This window comes from Schistosoma mansoni, chromosome W (assembly GCF_000237925.1).
Source record: "Schistosoma mansoni strain Puerto Rico chromosome W, complete genome".
Taxonomy (NCBI): domain Eukaryota; kingdom Metazoa; phylum Platyhelminthes; class Trematoda; order Strigeidida; family Schistosomatidae; genus Schistosoma; species Schistosoma mansoni.
The window spans coordinates 33301073-33323542 of record NC_031502.1 but is presented as its reverse complement, the minus strand read 5'-3'; the positions used below and the strand labels follow the sequence as shown (position 1 = coordinate 33323542).

The following is a 22470-nucleotide window of genomic DNA, read 5'->3' as shown; positions in this document are numbered from 1 at the left end:
CCTCATCACACCATAAAATAGAAAATAATACTTGTACAAGATCAAGCCAAATGTGGCTGTGAACGTGGGATACAATAATCAATAAACTGAATATAATTAAGGGACAGTAATTCGCGTAATAATAATTTATAGGTCAAAATGAAGTTTATAATAAGATGAATATAGATATACATAATCTAGTCACCCAATAGTTAAACAATAAGAATATAAATAGAATAATCGTCCATTAATAGGTCCCGGAAGTTACTCGTATTTATTTCTTCACTAGGATATAACATACTTCATACAGATGACATTCATAAATGATTATATGAGGTTAATCGAAGGTAGGAAAATCTGTTACATTACCTGGATATTCCTAAAGGTCCTAAAGGTTTAAGCAGGTTGCCTACAAAAGTACTATTGTCTAAGTTATATATATATATATATATATTACATTGGTATCACTAGTTAATGTCACGATAATAGATGACTACACTTTCTATAAAACATTATTATTTGTAAGGGATTTTATTTCCTTTAAAATGATTATCATCTGTTTGCATATTAGTTACGTGATTAGATACCTAGATATTATCTGTATCTATAAGTTGGATATATGGCTTAGAAGTAGAAAAGGAGGACCTACATTTTATCTTATTTTAAATCTCATTCCTTAAGTGTTCTTATCATCTTACAGTGATTCAGTCTAAGAATTAAACTTAAAACCTATCAATTCTTATCTTCATCTAGACTATTGATCCGTGGTAGACATATGCCATATTCAAACGGGTATAATATATTATCATTATTGTTATTGGATATATTCTTAAATAATTTAAGATTTTTAACTAATTGTTAAACATCACGCAAATTTGAATAAATAAACAAATCTATATTTGAAATGAATCTTGAATATAAAGCAAATATTTAAATGATCAATCATATTCAGAAGGAAAAATAGTTTTATTTTTAAATAAAGTAAAATCTACTTATTTATTTATAGTAATTAATACTCGTTGTTTTTCATTATAAGTAAACAGACTTCTCTTTTTAGAAAAAGAAAAGAACAAATATTTTGTTGATATATATATATATATATATATATATACTCGGGCTCGTGAGCACCTCCCAGTATGGTTAAGCAAAGGTGTAGTTAAAACGGTTAATAGCTCTATTTTAGCCCAATTAGTTCACACGGGGCATAGAGCCAACATTGAGCAATCTTTCACAATTATATGTCGTGTTAACAGCAGTCTACCTAATTCTGTCAGACTGAGAATACTGCAGACGGCTGAGGCAATTGCTATTCGGATCAAAAAGTCAGAGCTTTGCATCCAAAAGAAATATGTCCAGCCATTCCTTTTACCCTGGCCAACTTCACGGGTCAACTCGTTAATAATCAAGTTTATAATTTGTTGACGTTAATTTGATTAATGTTCATTTTTATATCCTAAACTTATTTGATCTACTTATCTTACCAGCCATTATTATTATCATCACACTTGCTAACCTTTTAGAGAAATTTATTCAGTATCCACCCCTATGTACTATATCTGACCTAATTCATATTATTCTACATATTACGTAATTTCTGATTTGTAATCCCATTGTTCTATCTCACCCTGTGTCAACTATATTTATTCTGATCAATTATCTTTCGATTTTATTTCACTTATAAACTGATTCAAGTTACCACTTCATATTATAGTCATCCCAACATTAACGATTCGATTTTATTTTATATCACAAGGGGGTTTGTGGAGATTTTAGTAATTTTATATAGTTGAAATCATGAGTCAATTGAAGCTAGACCACTATGGAAAACCCGGAAGCACTGGACGGCCGTTTCGTCCTATTGTGGAACTCCTCGGCAGTGCGCATTCACGATCCCGCCTCACGGGATTCGAAACCAGGATCTATCAGTCTCGCGCGCGTGCACTTAACCAATAGACCACTGGGCCAGCATCATACGGTGTTAATGTCCAACTTTTATATTACAAACACTCCTTGATTCACATGTTACAGTTTTAAATGATGTACTCTGCCTTAAACTTGGCCAATTTTTTGTGGATTATTAATTTGGTTTTATAATTGTAGAACCTGATGAGAAATTACTGAAAAGAATATTCTTCATTCATATAATTGAGTTTTAATATGATGGGAATTTTTCAGTGATATATATATATATATATATATATATATATTCATTAAACTCATTCTCTCTAGATAAGTAGATAATTAGAAACATGTAAATTGTTCTGTAGACACTTTAAGTTGGTTAATAAAAACAATTAGAAAATTTGGTGTTGAAAGTTTATTTATGTAACCAGCTTTTTATATTTGAGCAAGATGAAACACTTGGTTCCTTTATGCTCTATCGTGATAGGTAAGTTAGTTGAAGAACAAAAAGACTAAAAGCAACAAATATATAGTTGGAGAGTAAAGTTAAAATTCTGATTGTTCAGAGTTGTGATCACAGTAATAAGTTTCTCCCTAACAATCAACATTTGTAGCTTTGCTGTATTTTAACAATAGATGTACGGGGTTAGAAAAGATTAGTTCTAAAAATAATACACCTCGAATCAACCTTAAGATTTCTGTACGTATGGAATTACCTCACCTGAAATTACTCACAAATAGACCATTTGTGACCAACCATAAACAGTTGATATTTGGGCACTGTAGTCATTCCTCCAGGTTTTTTAAAACCATTTCTAACCCAAATTCTATAATAGGTACTCTCCCACTGTTTTACCGAGTGCAAAGTAATAACCGCCTTTATGTCTGTAACAGCATTTTTGATCAACACGTTCATAATTGATTTGAAAGAATCCTAATTGGTAGACTAGATGATGTAATATGAAAGTCACGGTTGATGGTAAACAATTATCTAAAACTTAACAGAATTATTTCAATCACTTTATTTTTTTAATTAACAAGTCATTTGTTATCTTGAATCAGAATGTTTTCATTTCACCTTGATCGAAATTGCTTACTACCAATTATAGTTAATAGACTCAAAAATATTATATGAGACTTCTGAAGTAGATGATTATAACACTGTCATAACTAGGGATTGATGGATTAGTAAAAATGGTTTTTACATAAATAGTTATTATTAAATAGATTGTAAATATTTTATTTTTCAAAATTCACTTACTTTCGTAGTTAAAACAGTAAACCTTCAGCTACTGTTCCACATATTTGAACTTCACTGTGATTACTACAATCTAACCAAGCTGGTAGTATCGTAAGACCTTACACTAAAAAATGGTATAGTTCATAACCAGATCATCTACACCTAAACTTTACTTATAAACTAATGGCGTACATAAATCAATAATTATGAAATTATGAAGTTTTCACTCAAATGAAGTCGAACGGGAAGTGTAATCCAATATTGCAGTTCAAATTTTAGTCACTATGTACTGTTTCATCTGTCTTAAATGTATAAAATATTATAGTAATGATACTTGATAGTCATTTCAATTAATTTAGGATACAACGGGAAACCTGAAAGCACTGGATGGCTATTTCGTCTTATTGTGGGACTCCTCAGCAGTGCGCATCCATGATCCCGCCTCACAAGATTCAAACCCAGGACCTATCAGTTTCGCGCGCAAACGCTTAACCTCTATTGCTATAATATCCACAAAAACCCCTTATGATAATGATTCAGAATAATTCAATCTTAATGAATGATAATATGGATATGTAAATTTATTCAATCTAGTTCTACTGTTTCTTTTACGAGTCCTATATGAAACGCACTGATTTACAAATGAAAAAAATACCCATCTAAGATCAAAACAATTTAACTAATGTTTTGTTTATATTGTTATTAAAGAAGTAATTATTTAAACAAATTTTGGCTTGTGAATTCAATATAGCCTTTTGATCTTCAGTCCTATATATTGATGTATTGATTTTAAAGTATTCTTTTTTTGGTTTCTAATTTTCATTTACTCCTTTGTTATGTTTTTCTGATTATCGTATGTGTTTATAAAAAGATAATGATAAGTTAAGTATTAGAACTTGTTGCTCACTTCTAGATTGAAAGTTTTGAGTTTGTGGAGGAGGATCACTGAAAAATCTTATATCAAGACTAAATAGTTGTCTGGTGGTTCCTGGTTTACAATAGCTGTTTACCTAATGTCATTTTATTATGATACTGTTTTTATTTGTACGAGGTTTTACATTATATTTTGAACACTACGAATCTAATAACAAAATCACTATGATTTTCATTTTATGATAAATTTATGCTAGTTTCAATTTCACTATACATTTGTTTGGAATGATCCCTTGGTGTTTCTCATAGAATAATATTCTGAATTAAAAAGAAAGCTCTGATTACTTGGCTAGTACTTTCTGTTGTGCAAATTTTATTGAATTGTAAAATGTCATTATACTAGGTAGATTCATTGATTATTTATTACACATTGTCATGAAGTCATAAAGTAATATAGATATCTTTAAAAAGTATCTCTCAGTAGTCCTTGTACTTTCCTCTCTTCATAGTACTCGTTAACTGCTTCAATTTATTTAACTCGATACAAATCAGAACACGAATAAGCGAAAATAAGACGAATTCCAATAAATCTGAGAATAAAGTATACAATGATGAAGACGCTAAGGTTTTTATAAAATTTGCATGAGCAAAGTTTATTATCTTCTCAATTTGTTCATTAGTACTGACTAATTGAAAATTTAGTGTTCAGCTGAAATTCAGCCGGCAATCGTTATAATTCTATCCTGATAACCAAAGTTGAAATATAATGGTTTGAAATTAAACCTGTGGAATCCTTTGGGTATGAAATACATACAGTTCTCTAACTACATCAGAACACTTGTCTAAAACCATTTAATTGGCAACAGCCCTAACGATGATAACAACTCTTTCTTGGTCTATTCACTTGTATTCTTTGTGAAATGACTTTGCATTATATATAATTAAACTAGGTTCTAAGCTTTAAAGCGTTTTAAGATTGTAATGATCACTAAATGTGTAGTCGATGATTATCGTAAGAACAATAATGATTCGTTATTAACTGTTTACTGTTTTATTGACTTTTAATTATATCCTTTGACAGTTTATCTGACTTTGATAGATTCATCCATTTTTATTAACTAATTAAAATAAGGATCCTCTTTCACAATAAACTAATCCCTAAATTGGAGGGTTTTCCAGAAAAAGAAAAACTTAAAAACTAATGAAGCATTGATTAGTTTCTAGATTTTTTTTAACTATTTCATCTTAGGTCACTTCAAGTTCAATTAGATGAAACAAAAGGTCAATTAAGTAGACAAAGTGATTATACTGGAAGTCGTTCACCAACAACTGTAGCAGTTTCAACTATATCTAGCAGTTCACGTAGTGGTGGAACTGTTCAAGGTTCAAAAGTTGCAAGTAGTAATTCAAATATTAGTACAACAAAACGTCAAACAAATAATTCATCTAATAATGAAACAAATTTAGGAAAATCTGTACAAAATGTTAATTTTAAAGATAAATCTTTAGTAGCTAATCAAGTTGGAGAATTAGATGCTTCATCTGGACGAGGATTTTTACCGCCTATCGATCGAAATATATGCGATAAATTTTCATTAATGACAGATGGAGCTGTTTTACAAGTATGTACATACTTTTTAATTTGAAAAAATATTTTCCAATTTTTTAACTTTTTTCTAAAGTATCTGTTACGTAAGATTTGATTGAAGCAGAATATTATTTTTAAGTGATATAATAAATACTACTAACTTTCTCATTTGAAAAAGATTTAATCAAGACTAAAATTATTACACTTTTTTCTGAATAAATTAGTTTACTGATTGGGTAATGTTTGTACTAATGATACTGAAGTCAATTGATGAAATGAAGTTTATATAGTTGAGATCATGAGCCAATTGAAGCTAGACCACCATGGAAAACCTGGAAGCACTGGACCCCCTTCTGATAATGATAAAATGAATTTTTAAAAAAACATGTTGATAAGTTATCATATATTGTTAAAGCCAACGATTCACTGATAATGATCATAGAAACTATCCTACGCCTAATCTCGATCATGGTTAATTGTGGTTATGCCCTTTTATTAACTTACATAACAGACATTGTCATTTGGATAGTAACAATTCGCATATATCTTTGTTCTGTTATGATCACTGGGGCACATGACAGACTATAGCCAAAACGTTGATTGTTTAAATATCATTCGATAACTCATCCTCCTCCCCATATATGTATTCACTGAAATCCTACTATTAGCTTTTGTTTTGTCTTGCTGTGCCCTTCTACGATTTGACTATAAATTTGCCTATGTAAGTGCTTGCGCTTGCTAGCTAATGCTAACTCATATGTTTGTAGCTTTGTGGCCTGCGTCATTTGATAATAAACTGTAGTTGCAGCTTCTCTTTGCCTTATGATTTCATGCACTGTTAAGATTTGTATTATAACGGTTATCGAGGTGAAAGATTAGCGAAGCATTGAACTATATGTTCAAACAAGTAACGATCTGAGGATAGATTTTCATTTGTTGTACAATTGACATGAAGTAAACACAAAAAATTGACTGAATACTTTAAATTTAAAGAACTTTCATTCATTTGTTTGCTAATTGTAAACTTTTAAGTATATTACATAGTATCACAACAAGGAAATTATATCAATTAAGTTGGTCAGATAAGACTAATGAAATCGGGTGTTAGCCAAATTATGTAGTAAATTGACTGACAATGGAAAACATTAGTTTATTTAAATGAACTGAAATGTTATCGTGCACTGTTGAGTAGATTAAAGTTATGACGATGTAATTATTAAGTATTTTTCTGTGACATTTGAAATTCAATGTGGTTTTTAGAAAGTATTATCATTTGTTTAAAATAATAACAAGTTACTTTGGAAACAGTAATAGACAAAGGGATGATTTAATCAAAAATCTCTATAAAATTTTCATTATCAAATATCTACTCATCAAATAAATAATTTCAATTTCTGATTAGTCCCTTAAAGAACCTCAGGTTAGACTGAAGAGTGAAATGTCAAGGTTTTTTTCTTTTTTAAAAAAATGAAAACACTAGGATTTTTTTAAAGATTTACCTCTATTTATAGTATCCTTAATATACTTACTTACTTAAGTCTGTTACTCCCAACGGAGTATAGGCCACCGACCACCTTAAACTACTTGGTCCCTAACTATTTTGACATTATCAGTATAAGATTGTAGAGATTATTGAGTTTAGATTGATATCATGAAACTGTTTGTTTAAATTTAAAAAAAGAGGCCTTGTGAAAAAAATATTGTTTTGAAATATCAGAAAACTTAGAAAACATGTTATAATTAAGTAGTTGTTAGTCAAGTAAAAATTATTATTTGAATATTAGCTTGCAACTCAAAAAAAAGTAGAGACTTGAAGAAACCTATTTTGAACTGCGGAAAAATATTCACTAAAATCTTAAATAAATAGCTGTTAACAAAAAGAAACTGCCTTCATCCATCTCACATCCAAAGGTGAAGAGATTTCAGAGGAGATCGATAGAATGATTTTAAAAAGTGCTTTAAAGAAGCTTTTATAAAGCTTGAATGTCTTCAGTATCTATCACCAGATATTTCCTAAACCAATGAGAAGTGGGTTAATACTCTTGCGAAGTCATCTCGAAATGTATTTAGAAATTCCCAACTCTTGTTAAAGCAAAAACAGAGGAAGAACTGAAAAATAGGTTTTCTGGACATATTCCTCAAAAGCTGTGTTTTGAAAGGAAGTCTAGTGCTTACAAGTTTGCTCACCAGAATTTAGCGAATAAATAAACATAATATGGACATCATAAAGGCGTTTTAAGTATTTGACTAGCTGCAAATCTCACTTTTCATAGCCCATCGTCATTAAGTGCTCTCGGTTGGACCCTTGTATCCAAAAAGAAAGTTCAGTAAACCTCCTATTTCCATGTTAAAATGATCTTGTTTTAATGATCATCATTTGTCTTATTTCTTCATTAAATTTGATGAAACAAATTTAATAGCTTCACTGATGCTCATTAACAATGTTAATAAGGTGGCTTAATTACCTCTTACTTGTTAACAGTTTCTTTATTAATTCATTTAATTATCATTTAAAAACTTATTCTCCTTTTTTAAATGAATTCATCGTCAAGATTTACTGATCACAATGTGCAAAACATTGTTTGTATTTATATTAATCGTGTAACTTTAGACTATTTGAAGTTGATGAGTAACGTTGCAATATAATGAATTCAAGTTATCATGTAAATCTCATTTTTCTTGCTTTACTTAAATCTATCTAGGGATCGAGCTGTTTGATATAAAAAGGTACTTAAATAAATTAGGGGAAGATAAAAAAAGCCTCTATTACAAATGGTGACTTACTTCATTCAGTCTAAAGATAACTCTACCTTTTTTAAACTTATTATCAGAAAGTTCGAAGTACAGATGACTATACAGAAGGATTCTGCCCTAAATTTATTTATTTATTTAAACACATAAATATTGGCACAAAGGGGCAATGAATACATATACGCCACACAAGTCACTTGATTTGTGTGTGGGCTGTGATATTGCCCACGCGCCCAAACTGAAGCAAGTGGTTTTCTTAGGGGACCACACCCGGAGCCTTTGACCTAAAGGCCTGATCCATAAGGCAGTGGAGCATCGTAAGGTAGCTGGTAGCTGGTGATCAACGAATGATTCATATGCCATTTGTTCCCTCAGGATACTGGAGCCCATGTGCACCATTGGTTTGGAGTCAGGGTTTTCCAACTCCCATAGGTGGACTTTCCGTGTCCATCAACCCGGTTAAAGCGCCCGACATTCGCTTTTTGTCCTCTCAATTACGTAAACAACAGTAATGCTACGAGGAAGCAGTGAGTAGGACTTCCCTATCAGAGGCTGTATATGCGTGGCCGTGTGAGAGCTTTTCGAGAGGGAAAGTGGCCCCTCCCCACTCTCGGCCGTACCAGGGCATTTGGGGGCTCTGATTAAATTCAATCTTTAATATCAACAACAGAGTAATGTAAACATTTGAACTAGTTAATGGTTATCTGTACCAATTTGTTTAGTGCATAACATGTTTTCAGCAGTAAGAAATAACTTAGAATCACAATGTGAGCACCAACAGTAGAATGCAGATACATGGAGTGGACAAACCCAAACTCCATGTCCCAGATTCCACTACTTATCATCGGTTCTATGAAATTAACTCACTTTGAAAAAACTCAAATAGCGCTCTGATATTTTCTTGTATTTAGAGTATATTATATGATCATCAATTAGTTTAACCAAATTCAGCTAGTATTGAACATTGAACTCACTATTCATTTCATTCTTTTTATCGTGTTCCAATCGTCATCATTTTTTTAATGTAAACTATATAATTTGTTTTTCTAAACTTCATTTATTTTGAGAAAGATAATGTGATTATCATTCCATCTGACTTGAAATGAGTTAAAAAGGCTTCAAAATTATAGCTAATTAGTAAAAAAAGGTTGTGTGTGTAAACCACCAAGATAATAACGTTTTAACACGTTTCTATACGATCTCATAAGTATAAAAAGTCAGTCTGATTAACTAAAATATATACTTACTTACGCCTGCTACCCTCCGTGGAGGAGCATAGGCCGCACACCAGCATTCTCCATCCAACCCTGTCCATGGCATATACAGATCTTTAAATGTTTTTTTCTTTTAAAAGGTTATGATATCTGTATATTGAAATTGTGAATTTATAAAAAAATTAACTCTGTTTTACTCTTGTGTTAATTATTCCTTATTATTGATTGGAAATTTTCTCTACCCCTATTTCATATTCATTGTAAATAAAATCTTTTTTAGTTTATGTTTTTAAATGTTTAAATATATAGATTATAATCAATGCTAAAAAAATATATCCTATTGAATAAGTCTATAAAGACTAAAGCTGATAAGTTCTAAACAGAACAAAACGCTCTCCTTTAATTCCATTGTTAGTAATAATCTAACTTAATTAAAAATTTCAAAATACTTATTGTGAAATATCTCCTAAATTAAAGTATTGAATATAATAAAGGGGAAATCCTGTTGGGGACAAGTTAATGAATGTCAACATTGATTTGTAACATATATGCGGTCCAGTCTACAATAATCGAGGAGTCCCACAATAGGATGAAACGGCCGTCCAGTGCTTCCAGGTTCTCCATGGTCGTATAGATTCAATTGACTCATGATCTCAACTTATAAAATTACTGAAATCTCTACAAAACCCTCTTCAAAAAGATAGAATAATCAAATTCATATTAAAATTACTGCATTCTCCACATACCGCTATCTGATCATAATCATCATGTGTTCACTAGTGATTGGCTTCAAAATGGACTTCCTGGAGTTCTAGTGAGAAGCCCTGATCAGTGGAGTACAATCTGTGTTGGGTAAGCACAGGTGTCTACCTCAGACAACGAATAAATGGTTGCGCAGCCATTCATGGATCGATTGAAGTTAGACATTAATATCGTTGGATGCCGAATTAGTGGTCTGAAAGTTAAGCGTTTGCACATGAGACCGAAGATCCTGGGTTCGAATCTCACGTGCGGGACCGTGAACGCGTGCTGCTGAGGAGTCCCATACTAGGTCGAAACGGACATACACTGCTTCCAGGCTTTCAATGGTGGTTTAGCTTACATCGACTCATGTATTCAGCTATTAAAATTAATACAGTCTCCACAAACCTCATTCTGATCAAAAATAAAATCGTCAAATTCATATAGTAAACCATTGTTTTGAAATTGATCATTATATCCACCTAGATAGCTAACAGTCAAATCATTCATTTTATGATGATGAGGTTTACTTTAATCAAGATATTGAATCAAATACGCAATCAGTTTAAAACGTTTTTTTTATCTAAACAACGATAAGACTACATGTAACCATCAATTTATAAATTTGCTAACAATCTACAAGTATCATTTTCATACATACAACAATCATCAATCTTTTACTTAACTGATCACAGAAATTCTTACAATGTTCTGATAATTAAAGTATAGTGTTTTAAAGTTGAAATTATGAGTCAATTGAAGCTAGACCACCATCGAAAACCTGGAAGCACTGGACGGCCGTTTCATCCTATTATGGGACTCCTCAGCAGTGCGCATCCACGATCCCACCTCGTGAGATTCAAACGCAGGACCTATCAGCCTCGTGTGAGAGTGCTTAACCACTAGACCATTGAACGCGCATCCAACGATGTTAATATCTAACTTCAACCAATCCACGAAATAGAGCAACCATTCACCAAAGTCCATGGTGGTCTAGCCTCAATTGACTCATGATTTCAACTATATAAAAAATTTATCATTATAACATCGCGAGTGCGGGATCGTGGGTGCGCACTGCTGAGGAGTCCCATAGTAGGACGAAACGACCGTCCAGTGCTTCCAGGTTTTCGATGGTGGTCTAGCTTCAATTGACTCATGATTTCAACTTTGAAATATACTGAAATCTCCACAAATCCCCTTCTGCTTATAATCATATGCTCACTAGTGACTGACTTCAAGATACATGTCCTGGAGTTCTAGTGGGAAGCAGTGACCAGTGGAGTTCAACCAGGTCTGTTGTGAGATAACAACTCACTGAAGGCAATTGGTGAATGGTCGCTTATAGTGTTTGAAATTTGAAATTTTTTTCAGTAGATAAACCATATCTTATCATGTGTATCTGAAACATAGATTATGTAAATGGATCATCTAAATTGAAGTTGAAAAAACAACAGTGTGTTATAATGATCTTTTCTGTTATATTGGTCATATTTACCAGCACATAGACATATAACCTATAGTTTTGCATTTGAAGGTCATGTTTCGTAAAGTTGGCACAGATGACAGTAATAAGGGGTGATTCTTCTGAATTAAGAATAGTCTGACACTGAATTAAAATTATTCAATATTTCACCTCAAAAATTGTGTTATATTAAACAGAGATTGATTGGTATAGAACAATTTCTTCAGTACTTCTTATAGATAACGCTGAATAATTCAGTAATGTGAAATATTAAACCACACTGATATTCATCTGTTAAACATTTGGTAAAACTTAATTTGGTGACAGATTTTAATATGTATTCTTGAAGTTTCAGTGAGAGGTTGTGACTAATACAACCCAGTACCATCTTTAATAATGTATTTTTCACCTATGATGCATGAATACCATAACGTTATGACACAAATCAGGTGTAGATTATTGCATTTCTGTTCAAAGGCCTAAAGGTTATGCATTCATCATAAGACCTGAATATTTGGGGTTCGATCTTTTACCTAGTCATGATCATACACTTCTAAGGAGTCCTAAAAAAGAACAGTACATTTGGATGAGTTGAGATAGGTTATGTTTCGTTGAAACGTCAGACAGATCGTATGCTATGATAAGTAGGAAATACCATCGTGAAAAATCTATTACAAGTTATTCGTCTGACCAAGATCACGAGTTACATATCCCTGTTTGAGATACACATATGTGTATATTCATGAATTCTGTGCATTTTGATTCTGCTTAAGGATTAAAGTTTCCTATTCACACTTATTCTCGCATAGCTGGTTGGATCGAACACTTAAAATCATATTTTTTAATTCAATTCAACTAATAGATCAGAGCTCCTCGATTTTCACTAATACCTCGTATCATGTCATTCCATGTATAAACATATGGAACTTTTTACTATGAAGACCAGTAAGAGTTTCTGAATCAAAGACTAACCTGTATACACCCATTTGAAATGTTCATAAGTTGAATATTGACTAAAATGCTTAATACTATTTTTTTTTCAATGACACTCTTGCCATTATGTAATAAGTTAACTAAATGAATAAGTGAAAAGTAAGAAATACTGTATAAAATTATTTTAATTTTTCAACATCTTTTATCAATTTCATAATTTACATCACTAATTGATCTTAATTTAAGGAATATTGAAAACCAGAAAATATTCGACAATTGTTTTGTCATAGTATAAGACTCCTCAATAATATTCATACACAATAATCTCATTTGAGAATTAAGCACAGGATTTTTAGGTTTCAGAGTGAGTATATAATTTCTAAATCAATAAGTCAACATCGATTGATTTACATATTTAATTCCAATTCCTTCCTAATAATCCCTAATTCTTTAAATATAGTTGAGCCTATGAGTCAATAGAAGCTAGACCACCATGGAAAACCTAGAAACACTGGACGGCCGTTTCGTCCTATTGTGGGACTCCTCAGCAATGCTCATCCTGATTCATTGAGAAATATCATAATAAATAAATAAATATACCATTGAGCCTGCATCCGATGGTGTTAATGTCTAACTTCAACCAATCCACGAAGTTGAGCAACCGTTCACCAATTGTCTTCAGTGAGTTGATATCTCACAACAGACGTGGTTGAACTCCACTGGTCACTGCTTCTCACCAGAAGTCCAAGAAATATCTCTTGAAGTCAGTCACTGGTGAGCATATGATTATTATCAGAAGTAGTTTTGTGGAGATTTTTTATTTTCATAGTTGAAATCGTGAGTCAATTGAAGCTAGACCACCACGGGCGCTAGAATAGTAGTTGCTGGGTTCAAATCTCCCGAGCCAAGATCGTGGATGAGCACTGCTTAGGAGTCCCACAATAGGACGAAACGGCCGTCCAGTGCTTCCAGGTTTTTCACAGTGGTCTAGTTTCGATTGACTAATGATCTGAACTATATAAAATTACTGAAATCTCTACAAAACCCCTTCTGAAAATTAATATACAACAAAAAAAACACTTTTTTGAAAAATTCACTAAATTAAAACAATCTATTCATATATGATTATTTGAAGTGATATGCTAATTTACTTCATAATAATGGTACACTTTCAAAAAATAAAAAATAAAAAAAATCTAATGTACTCTAAAATATCAAAAGATCGAAACTTTTATTTTTATTTTTTTATTTTTTTATTTTTTTTATTTTTTTTGGAAAATAGAAAACTAATAGTATGGAATATACATTTTTTTCTCTTTAACATTAATTTAAGTAAAATAAATATGTAGCAATAAAAAAATTTCTTTTTTTTAAATTAATATTTTTTTTCTTTATTTTCCATTTAAATATTAAAGGCTAAAAGAAGAGAACAAAAACAGTCAATAGAAAATGATAAGATTGAAAATAATATAATATATGAACCAATGAATATAGAAAATTCTAATTTATCAAGGTTAGTAACATGAATTATTACTATGGGGCAATCATATTTATTGTTGATATGTTTAGTTAGTTAAATAGATTATGAAGACTTTTGCTATATGTGTATTGTCATACAAAATCATTCATATTTTGGCGCCTTCATGTTATACATATGACTATACAACTACCTCTCCTTGTGGTTCTAATGTAGTAGTGAATTTGAACCTGTTTGCTCAATCTTGCCACTTTTTTTCAGTTTTGTTATGTGTCACATTGTGAAACACTTCTGAACAAAGGATTCCAGTGATTTTGCGGTTCTTTTACCATGAGAACAATCTTTTTGATGTCTAGTATACAAATGACTTGTCAGACAGTCTATACAAATTCCACTTGGTTGGTTAGCGATTAGTATGTGTAAGTATGGAATAGGATAAGACAGTCCAGACTGTGAACCTACATTCATACCTTTCAGTAGCTTTATGAAAATACTGAATAAATTTGCGTATTTATGTAGCTATGTGGTTTATAGTATTGACTTGACGGGTTAACTGCTTATGTTATTATAAACTGTAACTAGAGCCATTGCAAAGTAATTTGAGCTATAGAGAATTGTGTGTAGAACGCGTTATTAAGACCATCTCTTCTTTTTGTCAATAAAATATGACTCTTAGTAGCTGAGAATGTTTGACAAGTTATTTAGATTACTGACTATTGTGTTTGAAGGATTACCCACATTCAGTTATAGCTTAGTCCAAGTAATATTGCAGTCAGGTATTGTCTGACTGTGCACACTAGCAATCATTTAATTAACATCACTATCTTAAAACTAAAACTTTTATGGTTTGATATATTTTCCAAATTTTGACTTAATCACTTCCATACTGAAAATTATTTGAGACAATTGGATTAGATGGAAGAAGTAGATAAGTGGTCAGCTTATAATGTGAGTCGTAAAATGAAATATTTACAATTATCCTTACTTATGATTTAGTACGAGTTTTTAATCTTAATGAATATTTAAATCAGTGATTTATGACTATCAAAGAAATAATCACGAATGACTATTGAAATCGATCGTGTTGCAGTTTGTGAGACGGACTATTTGAACTAAAGAAACCATTACTTTTCTTTTTCATTTTTTCCATTTGAAATCTCTTACTGCCATACATTTATTTCTTCATAATTATATCAATTCATCTCTCTTAAATCATTCATTTTAGGATCCTTTTATACTAAGTTTTATATGACATAAATATATAAACTGAATAATAAGTACAATTGTACATACATATTTATAGTAAAAATAGATAGAGTAAACTCATACACTGTAGCAGTAGAAATTATAAGTTTTTTGAAGATAAGACAAAATTATTTTGAGCTTATCCTTTTTCTAACAAAATGTACATCAAATAGTTCATCAATAAAGTGGAATTTAAAATGTTGAGAATTGTTTAGATAGCTAAAATTATTATTGGGCAAACATGGATAGTGGCTAGTAGTGGAATCCAGGACGCGTGTTTCGTCCCATTTGGGACTCGTCAGCTGTATGTACCTGTATTTCAGAGTTGATGTTCACTCTGGGATACGAATCCAGTACCGTTCGCTTCAAACGCCACCGCGTTATCCCCTTAGCTACTGAGTCCTGATAACCACCTGCTTGCGCAGTGACGGGAAGTTTAAATTCACTTGATTTCGTTCACTTGTATCCTCACATTGTTATCTAGAACTGCAGTTGATCAGTCTCTTGTTGGCATATGTGCATCCTGAGCGAACATCAACTCTGAGATGCAGGTACATCCAGCTGACGAGTCCCAAGTAGGACGAAACGCGCATCCTCCATTCCACTGATAACCACCATCCATCTCTCCTTATAATGCTTGTGTCTTCAGGCAATATCGAGGCAGTCCGCCCAGGATGCACGTATGCCAATGAGAGACTCATCAATTGCAGTCCTAAATAACAATGGGAAGATAAAAGTAAACAACACCAAGTGAATGACATTATTATTATTATTATTACACCTACATAATGCTTTATAATAATATTGTGTTATTAGTTTTACTATTATATCATCCACATTAAAAACGTTTCTTTATATTTCAAAATATATAAAAAATAATCAGGACAGAAAACATTAAAAATATCATTCTTTTTTTCTCCTGAGTAAATGATCATTGTACAGACTAGAATCATGAACATTTACCAACGATTCTTTAATATTATTTAGTTCACATTTTCAGTTTTCTGTATGAGTTTATACTATAAGAATATGGTTTTTGTTTATTTCCTTTATCACTATTTGAATCAATTAAATTGTTCTGAGATTTTCAATCACAAATTGTTAGGTTGAATTGATATTATCAGAAGTGGTTTTGTGGAGATTTTTAGTAATTTTTTAGTTGAATTCATGAGTTAATTGAAGCTAGACCACCATAGAAAACCTGAAGGCACTGGACGGCCGTTTCGAGAGGTATTTCCTAGAGTTCTAGTGAGAAGCAGTGACCAGTTGAGTTCAACCGGGTCTGTTCTGAGATAGTAACTCACTGAAGACATTGGTGGATGTGTCGCTCAATTTCGTTACTGTTAGTTGAACAGTAATAACAACAGGTAAACGGAAATATATTTCTGATGAAAAAGACTTTAATCATGCTGATAATAATAATAATAACAGTTTTGTCCTTGTATATTACGTTCAATTTTGTACTGATTAGTTTCAAAGAATTAGGTTAACTATGTTATTATAGATGAAAGATAATTAATCGTTTGTAATCAGAGAGAAGTTTTTGTGGATGTTATAGTGATAAATTAGTTGAATTCATGAGTCAATTAAAGCTAGACCACTATGGAAAACCTGAAAGCACTGGACGGCCGTTTCGTCCTATTGTGGAACTCCTCAGCAGTGCGCACCCTCGATCAACCAGGTCTGTTGTGAGATAGTAACTCACTGAAGACATTGATGGATGTGTCGCTCAATTTCGTGGATCCATTGAAGTTAGACATTCACACCGTCGGATACCGGATCAGTGGTCTAGAGATTAAGCACTCGCGCGCGGCACTGATAGGTCGTGGGTTCGAATCTCGCGAGTCAGGATCGTGGATGCTTACTGTTGAGAAGTCCCACAATAAGACGAAACGGCCATCCAGTGCTTCCAGGTTTTCCATGGTGGTCTAGTTTCAACTGACTCATGAATTCAACTTTCAAATCAATTTTTTTTTCACGTTACTAAAGTACTGAAAAAATATACTACTGGTTACTTCTAAGTGGTCAAGTAGAGTTGCTACTGACTTTTATGTAGTTTAAGCATAAAAATCAGTACTCAGCTTTCGGTTATAAGTAGATTTTAATTTCTTTACAGTCACCACTTTCCGATTCCTCAGCTAGGTATGTATGATTCAGGTTACTTATATCTTCAATATAATTTTCATCATGAACAGATATTTACTTTAAGAACTTTTCGGAAAGAAAGATACTCCAGTCTTTTCAGTCTATCAAGTCAGAATGGTGGTAGTAGTAAGTTGTTGGTAGCAATAGATAAAAATAACACAGTATTATAATTTGAAATATTGATCAATACATTTCGAGATCTATCTATAAATTCACTGACCGTATGATTGAGCCTTTTTAATAAGAATAGTTTGCACAATTGTCAGGATCAGTGGTTGAAGTTATTGTGTTACATGTCTCACATTTGGTCTCAGAAGTGAGAATTCACCCACGACTCATCTACCTTGACATCTTAAGATTTCAAATGATCTAACATTTTTCATATCATGAATTGTTTCTTTCTTCTCGAATCATATTTTCTGTGCCTAATATTTTCCTTTACTAATTACTCTGATACTACCATAGGTTATGTCTTGATATTTTCCTCTTACTATGGTAACTTGAACCGACGTACATATGTCTCAGGTTACTCATTGCACAATGTTAGTTAAAACTACATAATGTATTCATCCAGATCTATGTTGTCATTACTCACGAAATAGCTCAGCAGGGGCACCCACTGAAAATCCACCATAAATTTATGCAATTATTCACGGTGTAGAGGCTGGTACTATGTCAAGCTCACACAAGTTATTGTAGCCTCTCGACAGATCCATCTATTCATTCTTAATCTACATCTTGAACTTGTCACTTATTTGCTTATCAATCCTGACTGTTTTTCTATATATGTGTATGTCTGTGCACTTCTTATCCTATTCGTCACATGTCTGCAACTTATTTTTGTTTGATTATTAATATCGATTCACGCTTGGCTAAATTGAGTTGGCTCATACGCCTTCTCCATTGAGTGTCACTTCACTTATCTCATTCTTCTTTGCTTCGCCTCTCCAATCGTTTGTTTGAATCAACGATTTTATGAAATACACGTATTTGATATTCATTCTCTTATTTGACTTATATAATTTCGTCATTCACCAACGTGATTTAAGTCGATGATTATATAAGAGGATTGGCGACGTATACATTTCAATAACAATCATTCATACAACCCAAATGGAGCCAGATTAAGGGCCACTAAAATGGTCCTAATAACTCACAGACAAAACCCGCGACCAAAACTATACATCGAAAATGTTCTGAGTTATTATGGAACATAATTATCGGGAAGCTTTAGAAGGTATCTCACTGAATTTCATATCAACGCACGAACAACGTCTAGATTATAAATTTTTTATTTAGTCACTATACTTCTTAACAAAAATTGTCATGATTTTTGTAATATGCTATACGCAGAATAGTTATTTGTATTCTTTAGTAGGAATCATATAATCAAATAGATCATTTTATTCGCTTCATTACTTCCATGATATCTGAGTTGAACATTTTGTTGGTTTGTTCTTTTTTTAAGAAAGCAAACAATCTTAAATAAATAAATTTCCAGTATGTGGTTGTAGAAATTGTTGAATTTCATTGAAAAATCATGAGCCGATCTAAGTTAAAGCACCATTGAGAAGCATTGAATTATTATTATTAATGGCTTTATTTAATATTACACTTTTGGTACAAAGAATTTCAATGAGTTTCCTTTCCTTATTTCTTGACGGACCCTGACGATAAATATTAAGTGATTCTCAATCAGATGTTAGTAGTTCAGGGATCTACATCTGAATAATGTTCATTCTTTCTAATGCATGTTTTCAGCCACTACGATATCTCTGATTGTATATTTTTGTAACCTGTACAGCTAAAGGTCGTACATTTTTTATAAATGCGCCTGAATAGTCTATGTGAATAATTGACATAATGATATATGAAAACAAACAAAAACAGATAACTTGTTGAAATATCTAGACGGCAGGAACAGGCTTCCCAGATATACATGCAGTCTACCTGACATGATCGGTTTGTCCTAGTATGAGACTTCTCGACACTACACAACCAGAACTTCGCACGCAAAATTCGGACCCAAGAACTCCGATCTCACGCGCGAACTCCTAACCTCTAGACAACTAGACCGGCATCCATCGTTTTTAATGTATAACTTCATTCAACTCATAACATAGCATGACCATATTCCGTTGTAACTGATGGATAACTACCTCATACTCGACGCGAATTAGCTTCATTGGTCAATACTTCTCACTAACACTCTAAAAATTTCCTCCCGGGGCCAGGTACTAGTGAGCATACGATAATTTTCAATATGAGGTTGTGAAGATTGTTGAGTTTCACTGAAAACAATAGAAGATGGTCGGGCTATCTCCTGGATTGATTGAAGTTAGACATTAACATCGTTTGATGCTAATGCAGTTGTCTAAAGATTAGGAGTTCGCACGTGAGATCAGAGTCCTTGGTTTCGAATTTCGCGTGAGGAGTTGTGGATGTGAAGTGTCGAGAAGTCCCATGCTAGGACGAAACGGCTATTCAGTGTTTTTAGCTTCTCAACGGTGCTCTAATTTGGATCACTCTATGATTTCAACGAAAGTAAATAAATTCTTATTTTTAAATAACTTCCTAGTAGAATACTTATTTATGTGTTTATTTTTGGAATCAAATGTATTCGATTTATAAAATTTGCACAAATTATTTTTCAATAATTTTCTCTAACTTCATTGTAGCACGATAATCCTGAAGTTTTAACGCAAATGAATAATATTTACATTTCTATTAAATGCCAATACATTTGACAATAGCTAGCTGTTTAGTTTCAAGGTCAAATGGAGTTTCCAACATCAATTTGCTTAAAGTTCATAAAAGTTTGTTTTTCACTTTCATGTTTGTTTGCTTGTTCACTTTTTTACTAATTAATTAGTTCACCGAATAAATATGAAGCATTTGAAGAGTTTAAACGTGAACCTGGTTCAGAACTATTCAGTATTTATCAACAAAATAAAAGTAAGAAGTGTAATCACTTCAATGTAAATACCTTATTTGTTTTGTTTTGCTTTGTTTTGTTTTGTTTTTCTAATCCATTGATAAACTCATTTTAAATTATTTATGCTTAGAAAACTAAAGATGAGTCAAGATTTAGTAATGTACAAAATGAATTGATTTTGGCTATTACCCTGAAGAAGTTCAAACAAGTTTACTGGACGAAATGTTGGAATTATTTAAAAATTTTAATCGCTAAGGTTCTTTCAAATATAATTTTCATATATAACGTCTGCTTTATACTCGGCGCCAATTTATTGCCAAACTATTCGTTCTAATCTTGACGAATATTCATATAAACGTACAATTATGTTTATATTGATATGATAGTTATTGTGTAGTGAACAAGAGCACTAGTTGGGGACAGTCGAATGTATTTAAGCACAAATTACAGACTATCTCACTAAATTCTGATAACCATACAGTAAACAGTTAATTTGCAAAATAACAACCAATTGTCTCAATCTTAACTGTTCCTTCTGCAAATATCAGACCGCGTTGTCTGATTTCACAATTCATGCATTTTCGTACCGATCGCGCTTCATTCCTGTTCGTTCCTTATCCATCTTCTGCCAAAATACATTCTATGTCTGACCATCACCATATACTACTTATGTGGATATAAGTAGCCCTTACCACAATTGTAAATCAATACATATATTATTTTTATACTGTAACAAAATCTAGTGAAAATCAATACTGTATTCAATATAAAACTAAGTAAAGTAATTTATCCTTCATTATCATATCTCCACCGTGACGTTCTAATAAAATAATTCAAATTTTCTTACTAAAATTGTGAAGTGACCTCAATTCAATGTTTTATATTTAAAAGTGATTCTATGTTTCACATTTAACGTTGATCTCATTAATAAGTAAATAAATTGTTTATTCATTCAAATCATGAACTGATTTCAGTTAGAGAACCATTAAAACTCGGCAGGTAATGGATGGCTGTTTCATCTTAGTATACGACTGCTTAAAATTGATTTTCAACAACACCGCAGTCACAAATCTAACCCACAATCTGTTGTTAGTATATCAAAGTTGTAGTAGATTAACACTTTCAGTAAAAATAATCCAAGATCAATTATACTGATGAAAATAGGATCAATTGACAAACCAAAGAACTGAAACATGTACTGGTATGATTTAAAGTCAAATCTAATAATTACAAACATTTCATGTTTGAATATATGTCGTCATGGAATTCCTCATTTCACTTCTGTGATTTTTCAAAAACTATTCAAATCGATTGTACTTAACTGTCATTGACATTGACTACCAGACATTAGCACTCTATATACTTCAATTATGAATGATTTATTGATTGGTCGCTTTGAAGAAAATGAAAGAAAAAATACGTAAAATTGCCCATTCCATTTCGATATAACCGATAGTTAAATAAAATTGCGGTTTATTTTAAGTGAAGTGACATTTAAATTCAGTTACCATAATATCAATATTTGATAGATAGTTTTTCAAACGTGTTTGGAAATTCCAATCAACAAAAAATGTTGCGTAACGATCAGGAATTCAGCGAAACAATTCTAAGATGAAACTAAATGTGTTATGGATAATTTTGTAAATTACATCAGGTAAATATGATGTATATAAAGAAGAAATCAAAACCGTGGTGGTGATGATAAATAAGGGATAATTAAAAATCAAAAGGTTAAGAAACACGAATTAATAAGTAGTTTACCAGGTATAAATGACTAAAAGCTCTATGGACATGGCAGAATAAGACCATTCAATTGTCCCTCTAGTATACAGTTTAGATTTGAGAAGACGGAAGAGGGTGCAATTCAGTAAGTCCGTTCCATATAATGAATTGTAAAATTTGTTCTTTTTATTGCTCTTATCTGTCCCTCTTTATTTTGACATTTGCACTATGTGTGGGTATTGTTTCTTCTGCTACAAACATGC

At 31.9% G+C, this 22470-nt stretch overlaps 2 protein-coding genes across 2 annotated transcripts in view; both read left to right on the top strand.

Moving 5' to 3' along the window:
* Nucleotides 1–7790, top strand: part of Smp_018120 (putative kif9) — a gene marked incomplete at both ends in the record, with an annotated part of 58452 nt that extends 50662 nt beyond the window's left edge. The window contains 2 exons of the mRNA XM_018789437.1: nt 5244–5616; nt 7653–7790. Coding sequence (XP_018654881.1) covers nt 5244–5616; nt 7653–7790 — 511 coding nt within the window. The remainder of the gene's footprint in view (nt 1–5243; nt 5617–7652) is intronic.
* Nucleotides 7791–18756: 10966 nt separating this feature from the next.
* Smp_132130 (hypothetical protein) overlaps nt 18757–22470 on the top strand; it is a gene marked incomplete at both ends in the record, with an annotated part of 56656 nt that continues 52942 nt past the window's right edge. Inside the window, 2 exons of the mRNA XM_018789436.1 lie at nt 18757–18787; nt 20423–20512. Coding sequence (XP_018654880.1) covers nt 18757–18787; nt 20423–20512 — 121 coding nt within the window. The remainder of the gene's footprint in view (nt 18788–20422; nt 20513–22470) is intronic.